General features: G+C 39.9%; 1 protein-coding gene across 1 annotated transcript in view; it reads left to right on the top strand.

Annotated features, from left to right (window-relative positions):
• Positions 1-15,838, top strand: part of ALX1 (ALX homeobox 1) — a 44,462-nt gene that overhangs the window by 22,799 nt on the left and 5,825 nt on the right. Inside the window, exons 2-4 of the mRNA XM_027718305.2 lie at positions 2,897-3,166; positions 5,425-5,729; positions 9,280-9,408. Coding sequence (XP_027574106.1) covers positions 2,938-3,166; positions 5,425-5,729; positions 9,280-9,408 — 663 coding nt within the window. The 5' untranslated portion in view covers positions 2,897-2,937. The remainder of the gene's footprint in view (positions 1-2,896; positions 3,167-5,424; positions 5,730-9,279; positions 9,409-15,838) is intronic.

Raw genomic sequence — 15,838 nt, 5'->3', positions numbered from 1 at the left:
CTCCCCTAGGTTACATCTCTTTTTCCCTTTGAAGTCTGCTGGGTTGCAAAGAGGAGAATGAGAGCAGAATTTGGTCCCTGGAGCTAACAGTGATGTGGAACCACTCTGATTTTCATTTATTTATTTATTTCACGTGAAGGAGGGATGGATTTTAAGATCCGGTTATAAGTTTTGTCGCGCTCTAATACTCTGATATTGTAAGCGCATTTATATAAATGTCGGCGCTAATCTTGGCGGGGAGTGCTTTACAAAGACGGGAGGACAAGCGAGCGGAGTCTCCTCTGGGGTGAAGATGATGCGGGAGGATCGTGTTTTCTCAGCGGAGCGGGGAGGGGGTGAAGAGCATAGGGGACGCGGCAGCCTCAGTCCCCAGACCGGTCCCCAGACGAGGCCGGCGCCTCCCGCCCCCTGCGAGTCAGCGCCGCTGGGGTGGCCAGATCGTCCTGGGAAGGGGGGGAACTCTGGGGCTGAGGCTGCGGGCCAGCCCGGGGGGACTGAGCGCCGCCGCCACCGAGGCCGCTCCTCGCAGCCAGCGGAACACGAGTGTCCCCGTGGCGGGCACCCGCGCTCCCTCTGGCCTCGCTAGAAACAGTCCTACTGCTGCTGGGAGCCCCTGGGTTTTTTACGGCCACAGGAGATTCTCCTTGTCCTCGGCTATCCTGGAGTTTAATAGCTGTCTTTAAAGAGGGGTATTTATTGGGATAAAAGTGGATTGCAAGCTGCAACAACGTTGCATGTGTCTTTCATTTAAAAGACATCGAGAGCTCCTTCCCCCCCCCCCCCCCCGTCTTTTTTTTTTTTTCCTCCCCCAAGGCATTTAGTGCTTTTAAGGCACAGTTATAAACACACTGCCGAAGTGCCAACACAAGGAGATGCGGGGGCAGGGAGAGGATCTATTTCTCTGGGTACGGAGCAGGCGTTTCTCCAAGAGGTTCACGGAGGAAACGCGTCGTTTTCAAGAGAAATCCGGGGACGGGAACTGTCCCTGGAGCGGCTCCCGGGGCCGTGTCCAGCCCCTCTCCCAGGCAGGCAGCGAACTGGCCCCCCGCCGCACCTGGCCGCGCACCGCGGGCACCGCTCGCCTCCCTCGTCCCTTCACCTTTCCGTCTCCCGGAGGCTTACGGGAACCGCTTCCATCTCTCCCTCTCCACAGGAGAGCAAAGCGACACCACACCCCACAAAACACACCGGCCCACCCCAAGTCCCCGAGCACCCCGAGCATTGCGTTCTGTCCTGACGGGGCTCCGCACCGCCCGCAGCCCCAGCTCCGTGGTGGCGGCAGGTAACGCTGTGAAACAGGACGGAGTTGCAGGGGTGGCAGCCTGGTTCTGACAAATGACAGGGAAGGGCAAGTTGTGCGCGTGGCGGGTGATGCCCGCAGCTACTCGACTGTGGATGAAACAAGCATCCCGCACTTAGCTACCCCTTTCTCCGGGAAAACATTAAATTAGGGGTCGGCTGATGAAGGAAGGGAAGCCGCTCGCCGAGAAATACGTTGGACCTGAATTATCTTCCCTTCACCTTTGGCTAGGTTCACAGGAAAGGTCTCTAAGCCGTTCCACAGCCCCCATGGGCATTACTGCACCGAAACTTCAGCCTTTCATTAAAGCCTCTCTGCTTTTCCCCCTTCCCGCTCCAATGGGGGAAGGGCCCACTGAACTGGGTTTTAAAACAGCCTCAGTAGAACAAGCAAGCGCGGGCCCACGATGCTGAAATACTCATATGAAGTGATTGAAGTCTCGGGTTTACTTTACTTCACCGAGTACTCCTTTCACGAGGAAGCAGGGAGCAGCTCTTCTCCTTAATTCGGACCCTTTTCGAAATAGTCTCCTGTCTCTCGACTGTGTTTTAAATCTTGTCAATGTGCGAAAGGGCCATGGAATTCAACACTTCAAAGTTCACACTTTGTGTGAAAACTACTTCCTTTTCCAATATCCACAGGAATGCATCCATATATGGCTCATTTCTTTTTCATTTTATTACCTAAGACTTTTTTTTTTAATACTTTCATTTAGAAACTGATTTTTTTTTTCAACTCAGTAGTGATATTTCAGATTTAAAATAAAGGTCCATTTTAACCGCTTTGCACACATGCACACACACCCCAAACACAGACAGAGAGGCAGACTGGATGAGGTCTGTTTCATAACAGACAAACTCTCTTTTAGGCTGGTTTCTGATGTGAGAGATTTCTAGTTTTAAGTTTCTCTGTTTTCCATTCCCTTTACACAAACAACCACCTATAATTTTTCTTTCTCTCTTTAACCCTAGGACAAATTTCTGAGCTGTTTAATAAAGAAGAAACACCAGTTCTTAATTTTACAGCTTCCGAGAACAGGGCTGCAGCTACTGACGTATCAGTCAAATAGATTAAAGAAGACCCTTTACTTGAGGGTATATGCCCCTGAAATCATCTTACTCTAAACCTCTCGGGAAGCTGGGGGAAGAGGGAGAGAAGCGAGGGATTACTGTCGTTCAAGGATCCCTGGAGAAATGTGAAGAGGTTGCGGAGGGGAAATGTCCTTTTTTTCTGTCCTCCCTTCCTCGCTCCCTCCCTCTCTCCCCTCACCCTCCCCTAACGCTTGTGTGTGTGTGTGTCTGTCTGAAACAGATCTGTCTATCGAAAATGGGCCTGGAACTCCCTCCTGTGTTGGGATTAGGTCTTGAGGGACCTGGGGTGGAGTTAGACTTCTTGCCTATTTTCATATTCATTAGAAATGGGAGGTTGCATAAGAAGTCCTGCTGAGCTTCAAGATATAAGAGCAACTTCGGGTCCCCCCTTTCAAGACAAGACAAATCAAAGGGTCGGAGGCAAAACAGCTCCCTGAGCTCTGAACGCCTTTCCCTCCCTCCTTCTTTTCCTCCCATCTACTCACTCTCCCTCCCTTGTTCACAGTCCAGCCTCTGTCTAGGGAAGAGGCTTTCAAGCAGCCTTAGATGATTATGGATTTTCTGAGCGAGAAGTTTGCCCTGAAGAGCCAGCCGAGCAAGAACAGTGACTTCTACATGGGAGCAGGAGGCACTTTGGAGCACGTTATGGAAACTTTGGACAATGAATCCTTTTATAGCAAAACATCAGGCAGCAAATGCGTACAGGCCTTCAATCCTCTGCAAAGGACTGAGCATCATGTGAGACTGGAGAGGACATCACCCTGCCAGGACAACGGTGAGTCGTCGTCCCAAAGTTATTCTCCCTCCTGGAGATGTACAGGGGAGGGCAGGGGTTCTCCTGCACAGGGAGACCAAAGGCAGCTGTGCAGCCTTTGGGTGCAGGCATGTGAGGGGCTGTTAGGTCGTAGTAAAAGAACAATAACAAAACCAATAATAATAAATTAAATTATAATAATAGTTATTATTATTATAAAAAAAAACAGAGGAAGAAGGCAACTGTCTACTTTAAAGAGCTCTTTTCCTTTCAGTGCAACCCTCTGGCTACTGCCTTCCATCCTGGCCTCTGCCAGAATGCGCGGCTTGCCGAGGAACACAGCGCCGGGCACTCCGGCACAGCCCGCCCGAGCCCCGAGCCCACTCACCCGGGGCACCAACGAGCCGGCGGGTCCCGGCGGGTGCCGAAGGGCACGGCCGTCCCCCGGCCGCCCTCCGGCACCACCCGACCGGCCCCTGGCCGGCCTCCGGTCGCCCCCCGGGGCGCACCCCGGGCACCCCCTCCTCCGCAGCGGGCAGCGACATTTTCACCCAGCAAACTCCCGGGAAAAGCATCGCCGGGTGTCGGTGTAGGAGGAACACCAGACACGGCCGGTTCCCCAGTGCCGTTTCAGGAAGGGGACGGAAGGTCACTTGGTCATGTTTGCTTCTTTCAAATATCGTCCTACGAGGGTAGCGAGATTCTCTCTGCCGTGTTATCAAATAATGCGTAAAGGTGATTCTTCCGAAAAATGATGTAGGTAATCCAAACAATAATGTTAAACATTCCATCAATTGTTATATTTTTCTAGCCGATAGGCAAGGCGAATGTGGAAGGTTTTATTTTTGATACATTTAAAATTTTTCCTCATTATTCCAACATGATGGAAATCACATATAGAAAAAAAAATCCTATCAGAACTGGAAAACGTGGTTAAGATCAGCTGCAATAAGGTGACCGACAATATCTCACTTTTTTGACTTCATTTAGTCACTGAAGTATCTACTTTTTTGAAAACATGCTCTTTTTTTTGTACAAAAAAATTCACAAGAAATAATGACAGATTTCTGCAAGTGCCACTTAAAAAAAAAAAAACTACAGAAAATTGATTTATACGTTGAAATTTTTCTTAATTACTTCATTTAATGCGTGCCTCGAGGGCTTTGGTACATTTCCTATCTGATGATGATGATGATGATATGTTGATGGTAAATATCTAAAAATTGTGTTTTGCTACTATCAGCTCGGATTGAAAAAAAACCATTTTTGAGAATGTGGGAAAATCCCAAAGCAAGCTTCTTGTAGTGTGTTACATGCCATCTTTGTAGATTTTAATTTCTATAGAGTTTTAAACCTTTTTTTTTCACCTTTTTCTGAGAAAAAAAAAAAAGGTTTTTTTGATCCTATAACTTATGACATTTCCAGTGATGTAAGTAAAAATATTAAAAAACCTATTAAGATATTAAAAAATATTAAGAACCTATTGCAGAATATTTCTTATCTCTACCACTCAGGTTTTACCTAAAGACAAATAGTTCCTTCAATCCTTATACAAAGTATATGAAGCAATCTCTTTTAATAAGTTAACATTTTGCAGAAATGCTCTGTATTTTGTAACCATAACAAACCTAATTGGAAACAATTCCACTTTACAATTCCAAGAGAATGTATATGGAATTTATTAAGCTTGTAAAGTGAAGTTAATTTTCATTTTCATTTGCTTCTTGATTTGTCAGTTTACAGGTATTTAGTTTATTTCACTGTTATTTTGTATTTTCATAAAAATAGAAGTTTTTCCATTTGCTTCCAAGTTTAAAGCCACATCTGTCAATAGTCTGTGCCACTTTTAGGAAAATACGTTTTGGGCTAAGATTCCTTATCTGTGCAACTTTAGTTGACATCAATTTCATGGATTATTAACTACTTTAGTGGCAGTAATGGGAGAGTACTCCAAGTACTCTTGTGTAGTCCCCTTACTCAGAAGGCTTTTAGATGATATTTTCAGATACAATTCTCAGTTAAAATTCAGTGTGTTTTAGCATTTTATTCTGTCTGTGGTTAATATTACAAATTCCTCCTCCATGATCTCGTGTAGGAATAACACAGCCTCCTAGAATCATGTTCCTTGTGAAACTGTTTTATATGAACTCCTGAATCTAAACCCCCCCATCCTGTGCACCCCCTGGCCTCCCTCCTCCCTCCCACTCCCCGGTCCCCCTACCCCCTTAATCAATTATTTAGCCAGTTATTAACCAGTTGTTAACCCACCTTGTGTACAGTGAACTACGGGATTACTAAAGTGGAAGGACAGCCTCTTCACACAGAGCTGAGCAGGCCCATGGACAATTGCAACAATCTTAGGATGTCTCCAGTGAAAGGGATGCAGGAGAAGGGGGACCTGGATGAACTTGGTGATAAGTGTGACAGCAATGTCTCCAGTAGTAAGAAGAGAAGACACAGAACAACTTTCACCAGTTTGCAGCTGGAGGAACTGGAGAAAGTATTCCAGAAAACTCACTACCCCGATGTCTATGTAAGAGAACAGCTAGCTCTGAGAACAGAGCTCACTGAGGCCAGAGTCCAGGTAGGAAACAAACTTCAGCATTTCCATGACAAATTGCGTATTGTAGGAACTGGTAAATGACACTCTTGGGGATTGTACGAAAGCCTGTAAAGCTAAAGTAAGCTGCTCATTTTGCTTTATTTCTTTATGGATAAGAGCTGTTATGCTGCAGTACTAAAATAACTTGTTATTTTTTTAAATAGCTTGTGTTACTCTTCTAGAAACTTGTTTAAAGGATGAGAAAACATCATCAATAGTTAAGCTGTCTTGATCTCTTGTAGAATACCAGGCAGTGAATATGTAAATTGTTATACATAAAGATCCCATTAAAGAGACGTGTTGCATATAGTTCAGATTGATGATGATGCAGAACTCAGACACAGAGGATTCTGTGTGTGTTACGGCACGAAAAGTACAGTCTAAAAAGTAGTCAAATTCCTTTTTTCTATCCAATGACTATGTAGTGAAAATGGACATACATAAATGTGTATATGTTTATGCCTGTGTGAAGCAATCCTTTCATCTTTGTTGTATGGAATGATGTTAGAAATCACAAAATTAGGAGGAATATTTGCTCGTTTTTAAACTTGTATAACTGATGCACAACATTATTCTAGTTGTTGGGATGAAACATACTGTTGATCACTTAGTACATTATTTGAATATCTTCACTGTGTACAAATGTGATTCACTCAGTATGTGCTCGCGCAGTAATCTCAACAATATTTATAGTTTTGAATGTGTAATGGTGAGAAAAGAAGCTAAGTATCCAGGAAATGCAGCCTTTCCCCTTTATAGAGATCTTCCATAAGGAAACGGTATGAGCCACATTTTGCAAGTTTATCCTAATTTTAGATATCTTCCCTGTTCTGGTAACAATCATCATTTCAATGTAGAGAATAGCACTCCTGTTGATTCTTACAGACTGGGATTAATTTTTTTAATTTAGTGACTTGAATATGATAACAACTTCACAACTTGTAATTAAACACATACTCACACATGCATATAAAGAAATAGATACCAGTGCACATGCATACAAACTGAAATTAAATCAGAATCACTTTCAGAAACAAAGTCAGCTAATTAATTTTATAAAGAAGTGTTCCTTTCATGTCTGTTCAACCAGACATCATATTCACTGTTGTCATCAGAAAATAGAGTCCAAAACTATGTGTTCAGTTACATTGATGCAATATCAGCAATGCTGACAGAATTTATTTCAGTGGCTTTTAACTCTTCAGGCTCTGTGCAATCCCTCTCCTTCCGAATTTGACTTAAAAAAAAAGCTTGCATAATGTTAAAACACTGTTCTAACAAATGCATAATTCTGGAATTAAGAGAACTACTTCAAGAACAAATTAATAGTCAGAACAGGGAGAGGAGAATTGGATTACAGTGCCAACTGACTTTTTATCACTTTTTTTCCCTAAGTTTTAGAGGCTTCATATGCCAAGATTAATTAAAATAGAGAGTAAATGAAAAATATATATGTCTGTACTAGACTTTCACAGATTTCTATTTCTCTCTTATTTAAACATGCTCTTCCCTTTCTTAAAAGATAAGTGATCTTTGCATTTCTCATATGCTAAATATGAAAGGATATGGTGATCATTTCTATCCAGAGTAACAGGAGTATTCCATCACAAGATTAAGCAATTTAAAAGGTCTTACGTCACTAGAGGCAAGCATCTGGCAATTCAAGGATAACAAGCAGCAGATTTCTACATTGCTTTGTGGAGGCAAATGGTTACTTTATCTCTGCCAAGAGTCAGTTTCTAGTAAAGTGGTGTAAACAGAAACATTTTGGGGGATTGTCAAAGGAAAAAAATGTGTGCTTTTTTTCTCGTTTAGTTACTATAAATTCAAGCAAATTGTTTGATTTAGTTTAGCACAGTGATCAGCTGGAGACCTTACCCACAGTTCCCTTCACTGCCATTTCATCAACATCCAATTTAATATTTGTCCTGCACACATGCGGAGAGAGCCAACCTGAATCTAATTTATCTAAGTTGTTCTCTTTCCTGCTGCATATCAGTGCAGTAATTGGTACCCATTTTAAAGAGATTGTCAAGGTCTTTTTTCAATGAAAGAGACTCATGACCAAATTCTCTTATCTTGTCCCTGACCACTCCTGTGGACACAGGAGAATTTTTTTTTTTGCCTTTTCTTTTCTTTTTGTTGAACCTCAGGCATCATAAATAACACAAATTGACCAACAAAGTCCCTAACAATATATACTCAGGAGTTACATGCATGAGATTTGCTTTGACTGCTGAGTACATTTTGAAAGATTGCACATACTAAATCTGCAACATGTCCTTGAGAATTAAAATGAGCAAAACTATACCCTGATTGCTTAAGCAGCATCAAAGGACAGTTGAGTTCTCCAAAGATCAATGCAAGAATGGAATTATGTAACAGTGTTATTTTAACTATCCCAGAATCTGGGATCAGAAAATATCCCTCAAAATACAGGAATTGTCTATACAAAAAGCCTCTGTTTAAGTAGGTATATATCAAAATTGATTCATGATCAATTTAACAGGAAGACTAACCAATCACATTGTTCCTTTTAAAAAAATAATGGTTCTGTTAGTAGAGTGACTTCTTAAAAAAGCTGTAATGAATATGCTTATACCAGAACAATAAAGACTTGTTGGATATTACTTTTATACAGTGTTATTTTTCTTAGCACTTCCTTTATTTTATCAGCATAAGTCTTAACCAGTCCAAACTAAACTGTCTGAAATAAAAAATAAATTTTGAAAACCATGCGACAATAACAGATATCAGTAAAAGAAAGAAATGTGTAAATAATAGGGTTTGATATAACACCCGACACTCAAAATATTAGAGAACAGTCCAAAGGCTATAAAGAAATTCAAGCATAAAGAAATTAGCTTTTAGTTGACAAGAAAGCATTCAGTTCTAAATCATTTCATAGTCCAAATTATTTCATAGTCTAAATGTAAAATACAATTCTTTAGTTTTCCATTATCAGAAAGAGATATCACCTAACAACACTGTGGAAAAAAAGTCACAATGTTTTTAAAACTGTCTGTGTCATGGTGAATTTTTATTTTCATCCTGCCTTTTAAGGCTTCCCTATAGAAACTTTTCCTGCACTGCCAGTTTTTTCTGCCTTTTCATTACCGCACTTAATAAAGATTATGTACACCTCTAAGAGGCAGATTATGGGTAGTCATAGCAAGTTAGTGGGCATAAGAAATTAGGAGAAAGCTTCGTTACAATTTGACTTGCTGTGGACTGATCTTTCTCAAGTGGGTTGTTGCTTTTGATTTTGTTTTGGGTTTTTTTGTTTTGGTTTTTTTTCTGATAATAGAAAGAAAATAATATGTACTTTTAAAATAGACAGGAATAACTTGAGCAAGTTTGACACTGACAAGATTGAAACCACAAGAAATTAATTCTCAGGTGGAAAATTGCTCTTTCTTAGATAAACAGAAATTTTCAAAGCTACTGTCCAAAATCTCTTGGCTTTTCCCTAAAATTCTTTGCACAGTATGTAATTGAGTTAACATTAGGACTGCTTCCTTGTATACTATAGGTTTGGTTCCAGAATCGAAGAGCAAAATGGAGGAAAAGAGAACGCTATGGTCAGATCCAGCAAGCTAAGAGCCATTTTGCTGCCACATATGATATATCTGTTCTTCCAAGGACTGACAGCTACCCTCAGGTATGGCAAATACCAAGTAGTACTTTGGTTCTACATTTGGCAACTGTCTTAATAACTCTGGTCTTGTATGCTCTGCTAAGATGAGGCATAAACTATGCGATCTCTAGACAACTTCTTTCTGATATAGTAAACGTGCACCATTTCTTTATGGACCTTGACAGACCATTAAATAGAACAAGTCTTCTACTAGCATGAAAGCATATTATAGCCATGTACAATCAGAATTGAATATTTATGGCTGGGAGAGGGAGGCAGAGAGACAAGACTGCTCTTTTAGACAGATGTAGTTTGTTTAATTTGTTTTATTCTTTTTTGGTTCCCTGTTAGCATATAGTAAGGTATACTGTGTAATAAGACTATAATCTTCTGTGTCTGGTCTCCAGTCCTATGGTTTACTGCCTTGCCTCGCTGTCTGCTATTGTTTTTCTGCTTGCTTGTTTTAGCACATTGAATACTTTTATTCTGAAGCCATTGTTTTTCATGTAAAAGCTTCCCACTGCTTTTACCACATAATTAATAAAAAAAAAAAGCACCATGCAAAGCAAAATATCTTCCATGGGTCCCTTCCACTGCTGGTTTTTTGTTGCTCTCCTACTTCATTAAGTAGCAGAATCTTTGCCAGCCTTAGGACTATGCTGATATTCTATGTGGGTTTGCTTTGGTCATGCTCTGCATTCCCCCAGGCTGGGGGAAGAGTGGCTGGAAAGTGGCCCAGTGGAAAAGGACATCGGCGTGCCGGTTGACAGCCAGCTGAACATGAGCCAGCAGTGTGCCCAGGTGGCCAAGGCGGCCAAAAGCATACTGACTTGTATCAAAAATAGTGTAGCCACCAGGACTAGGGAAGTGATTGCCCCCTCTGCTCAGCACTGGTGAGGTCACACCTTGAGTGTTGTGTCCACTTCTGGGCCCCACACTACAAGAAAGACATTGAGGTGCTGGAGCTTGCCCAGAGAAGAGCAACAGAGCTGGTGAAGGGTCTGGAGGGTGTCATATGAGGAGCAGCTGAGTGAGCTGGGGTTTTTTGGCCCGGAGAAAAGGAGGCTCAGGGGTGACCTTATCACTCTCTTCAAGTATCTGGAAGGAGGCTGTAGCCAGGTGGGGGTCGGCCTCTTCCCCCAGGCAAGAAGTGACAGAAGAAGGGGACATAGCCTCTAGCTGTGCCAGGGGAGGTTCAGGTCGGACATCAGGAAGATTTTTTTCCCTGAAAGGGTGCTTAAACATTACAGTGGTGGAGTCACCATCCCTGGAAATGTTCAAGAAACGACTGGATGTGGCACTTAGTGCTATGGTTTAGTTGGCATGGTGGTGTTTGGTCAAATGTTGAACCTGGTGATCTTGGAGGTCTTTTCCAACCTTAATGATTCTATGATTCTATGAATGTAATGAGCTTTGAACCAGAGGTTTTTGGCCCATGTGTCATCTACCCAGCTTAATGTGCTTTACCTCTGAAGAGGATGCACATACTAAGTTTGGTGCCTGGGCCAGAGCTGCTTTGTGCTCCATCAGCTCAGAACACGGACGTAACCAGTTCAGCCTGTTTTTATTTTATAGTGTAATAGTGCATTAACCCAAATTACATCAGCAACCACTGCACTACACATTCTGTGTTTAATCAGGTGGATGCAATACTTATTTGAGACTTACCTAGGTAAAGGTGTGCAAAAAGATCTTAGGTACGCCTAGGTAGATTTACAAAGAGAGAGATGCACGGTCACTCACAGGTCTCACTCAAGGTGTTTAGCTCTCTTTTGAAGGCCTTTCTGACTTATCTGTAACATCACAACAAATCATACAAGGAATCATGCATAAGCTTTGGGATTTCTAGACTAAATTTTGTGTCTGCAAGCTCATCTTGTAATTTTAGTAGGATGTCATCTACAAATTTTCCCAATTGACAGAAGTTTCATTAGCAAAAGATAATGGAATAATGCATGTCATTGGTAAGAACTTAAAATTATTGTTTTAAAAGTAATGTTTTTCAAAAATCCCAAAAATTATTTGATAATATGTGTGTAACCCATAAAATTCTAAAACCAATAAAATATCTATTCTGTACTTTCAGATTGTTAAAAAGATAAGTGAGTTCACTGCATTTCTATTTAGAGTTTTGTTAAAAAAATATCTCCTAGACTGATGACACACCAGAGTTTCAGCCTGGAAAGCTTTCTATTATTAATTTATAAATTCTTAAAAATAGGAATTAAAATGCAAATGTTGGTCCCATAGTCTTAAATCAAGCATCTCTAAAATGTATACACATAAAATGTATACTCATTCATAAACACAAATATGTTGTGCTCACCTACAAACACAGACTAACACACTGCAGGTAAACAGAGGCACAAATATGTACCTGAGTCCAGTCACCTGCTTAAGAAATTTGTGTTGTACTGTAGTGTACTTCAAGAAGCTAAAGGAGCTTCAAGGAGCTAAATGAAGGTCTGAGTCCTCTTTACGTTGGCTATTTCAGCTGAGTGCTTGCATGTATAGTTTGGCTACATGATAAAAACATAGTACCTTACTCTTCAGCGAAGAAGGTGGATGCTTTGCTGTATACTGGAATATGAATAAGTATCCAGGTAATTATCACAGAGCATTCAATAAAAATTCATGTTCTTGCTAACCTAGTGGTAATTCTTTATAGTTGTCACATTCTTAAATCCTTACCTTCAGAAAAACTGCGTCTGTGTAATATACATGGTATTTCCAGTGAGAATGCTTGAGAAAATAAAAACCTGTTTTAAAAACATGATGACCACTAGCAGCACTAAATTCAAGTGTTTTGAACTAGATGTCCATTTTTTAATGACTTAATTATGGAAAATAAATATACAGTACATGACTTGCTATAAATTCATCCATCTGCCCCACAGGCAGAAAGAGGTATTTAAAATTATCTGCATGTTTGATTTTAGTGTCGTAGATTGATTTCCCAGACAATTCCATTATTTCATTGTAGTTAATGCAAGAAAAAAAATCAAATATCTTTGTTTTTCTTTACTGTTATTCCCCCCACCAGCCATGTACAAGTACTCCTATTGCGGCAATGAAATAAACAAATATTAGACAAGCTTTACCATACTTTTGAATAAATAGTTTTAATTCAGGACTGTGGAACACAGATCACTAGAGCTTATTTATGAAGCCTTTATTAAAACAGGGAAAAACAGATTCCCTGTGGCTGGAAAAAAGTATAGGAGGAATATTGAAAAAGGATGAAACCACGATGAGATGTTTACAGCTGTGTGGCAGAAGGAACGGGAACAAATGTGAATTTCTGGTGTGCATTATAAAGATTTGCAGCCTGAAGATTTTCTTTGAATCGCACCGTGGATATGTTGACAAAACACATCCCGCTTGCATTCCAGCAGAAGCATCAGTCTCTTGCAGTCAACAGAGGGTGTCATGGAGACTTCTGCTTAGTCTTTTCACCAATTATCTTCATCAAATACAATTTAAGAACATGATGCTGCTATGCATTGTGTGACTATATAAACCTGAAAAGTTTATTCTGTGGGAAAATGATTCTTTCAACTTATTTCAGATAGAAGTTTGGCTCTGAAACAGAGGAAGGTTGAAGTTGGAAGGGACGTCTGGAGGTGGTTTGGTCCAACACCCGTTTCTATAATCCAGTCTAATTTTGCTATTAAATTGCACATCTTTATCTTCAAAATAATAATAATTTGGGGGTTTTTTTTGAGATCATATTTGTTTGCATTGCTCTTTCAGTCTAACCTTCATTATTTTTACAGTATATTCTTTAGCTGTTGCTTATTGTGTAAAATATTTGTTCATCTCTCTGCCAAGAATTTCAATATCTCCTGAACTGCTCAAATTCTGCATGCATACATCTTCCATTAATTATAATGGATTACAAAGGAGGGCAGTTAGTGCAATATTGTAGCACAATCATCTGTTATTCACATGTTTTTTTCAAGGCTTTAATAACATTATGCTGAAAACCAGATTTTTCTAGGAAAATGTTACACACAGTGCTTTTCATTCATTTTAGTAAAAGGTTTCAGTTTCACTAGTTTCAATACTTGAACTTCAAGCTTCTCTTGCAGATGCAGCACATTGTGGTCTGTCATCTTAAGTGCACTCAGAAAATAATTTACTGATTAAAACAAATATCCCAGACAGTCTGAGCCTTATTAATTAGCAATATTCTACTGATAGTATGAAAGTTAAGAGGGAGCATCTTACCATCAGTGGGGAATGAAGATTCACTTTATGGGGAAGTGAAATCTTACTTCAACTCACCTCAGTAAATGTTAGTAAACAAGCAATACTGAATTCAGTCACCTAGATACAGTGTCTAGTGTTATTAAAGATGTCTCAGGATATACAAAACATTGTTAGAGTGCTGATGAGCAGGATTTGCAAGAAGGATGCACCCTTCACAGTGGGCAGCTGTGGTCAGATAAATATTAGACATTTGTATTTAGGAAACCTAACAGAAGAGACTTTTAGGCTAGAGATATTTTTTTTTTATAGTTGGCAAAAATCTGAACAATTATTTATTTTTCTTTCTAAAGTATAAGGTATAAAATAGACAAGATGATCTCTAAAAATGTATTTTTAGTTCTGATGTCTTGTTCAGCTGCAGTCATCTGTAGTTATATGGATCTATATATGATGTATTGGGAGAGGAACAATAAAAAGGTTCTTTAGCCTTATAATTCTCTTACCTTATTGGTCTTTATTTCACTACTTTTGCCATCCTGTTAGTGGGAAGGCTACTGTTACAAAGGGTACTTGATCTGCTCAGATTTGATGCTTAAGCATGAGAAGTAGCAAGGCACCAAAAAAGCTGAGACAAAATTTCATTTTACCCCCTCCTTATTCACACTGAAGAGTGAAATTTGATCAAAAGCCTACACTATTATAACACAGATTTCCAGTTTTCCCCGTATAAGTTAAATTTATAAAGATGTTATCTTTATAATTAAGTGCACCAGCATGTAAATAAACATTAAACTGTATAACTGAAAAGCAGATGTAAGGGGCAACATTTTTCCTCCACCTAGGCTCTTTCCTTACTTTGCATTTTTTCTCCTTCTTGTTTATTCTTTGAATCATGTTCATTTGTTGAGGTTTTTCTTCTAAGTTCTTTTAAAATAATTCATTTTGCCACACCATTCTACTTTCCCTCTCAGTATCACATGTTAAATGTTTGGGGTTTTTTATTTCCTTGAAAATGCAGGCAAGAGTTAGATAGAATTTAAATTTTTGATTTGGCTGGAAAAACCAAGTCTAGTGCAGGTGGGAGTCCCAAGAAGACAAAAGTGATTCAAAAGTATGGGAACTGGGATGATATAGAAGATGTAGAAAAAAGGGAGAATGTTGAAATCCAGAAATTCAGCATTCTGAAGAGACTGAAGTTTGCATTCCATCCACCAGACTGATAAATCAAATTATATGTTGAACTGCATAGCATCACATGATTTGTTGGCACTCAAAGAGTGTAGAAGTGATTTCAGTACACGTGTTAAGCACTAAATCCTTAGATCATCACTGCAGTTTGCCCTAGCCTTAGTACCTATGGGTAATCCTCATTAGCAATGGTCGGTTACATGCTCCAATTAAATGCTCATATGGAATATATTAGACATCACATGTTATAGGACTTAAAATTTCTTTTAACTATAGCAGACATATAAATGACAGTTAATCACAATAGCTCAACAAGGTCATAGCTATGGGTACACTGATGAGGTAGGAGTAGATGTGGTAGACATATCTGAACTAGCTTCAAAGGAGTTTTATCATACACTCGTGCTGTCTAGCTGTGACAGCATAAAGCTCAGGCTGAGCCACCACCAGGATGGTACGTGGCTTGCTGCATGTGTGCTGGCTTGCCTTGTTGTGGCTGATCTTCCAACAAGAGCAACACTTCTAATCTTTTTGGGTGGTGTCTGCTCCACACACAAAGTAGCTTGTGCACTGCACTCTTATTTTTTCTTGGTTCTAAACCACCACTGTATGGGGTCCTCCTCATAGTGTCAACATTCAGCTTTTTGCTCTATGGATTTTCTTGTGAAACATGTATTCCTTTAAATGTGTGAGTGGCTTCACTTGGGCTTAATTATAGGGCATATTCATTTTTTTCTGAGATAGTTTTTTTTAATAGTATTTTTCAAACTATGAAGTTTTGTCTTTATCATAAATGTGAAATATAATTAATTCCTATGATAACTGGCCCTGCGATTGCAGTAGGAAGAATTTACAGCAGTTTACAAAGCATTCCGTACAAGAATGAAAGCTTGATGACTTTTCAAATCCTACACTATTTTTCAGCTTAACAAGCTTGTTTAAGCATGGAATCAAATGACCAGATTTTTATTTTGTTCACCAAATGTAAATGTATGGACTGAATGGGTCTACCACATATTTTAGAGCTGTATTATAAAGTCTCTCACTACCATGG

The sequence above is a fragment of the Pipra filicauda genome, unplaced genomic scaffold, assembly GCF_003945595.2.
Source record: "Pipra filicauda isolate LSUMZ 115617 unplaced genomic scaffold, ASM394559v2 scaffold54_size4384275_pilon, whole genome shotgun sequence".
Lineage (NCBI taxonomy): Eukaryota > Metazoa > Chordata > Aves > Passeriformes > Pipridae > Pipra > Pipra filicauda.
This window is presented reverse-complemented; position numbering and strand designations above follow the sequence as displayed.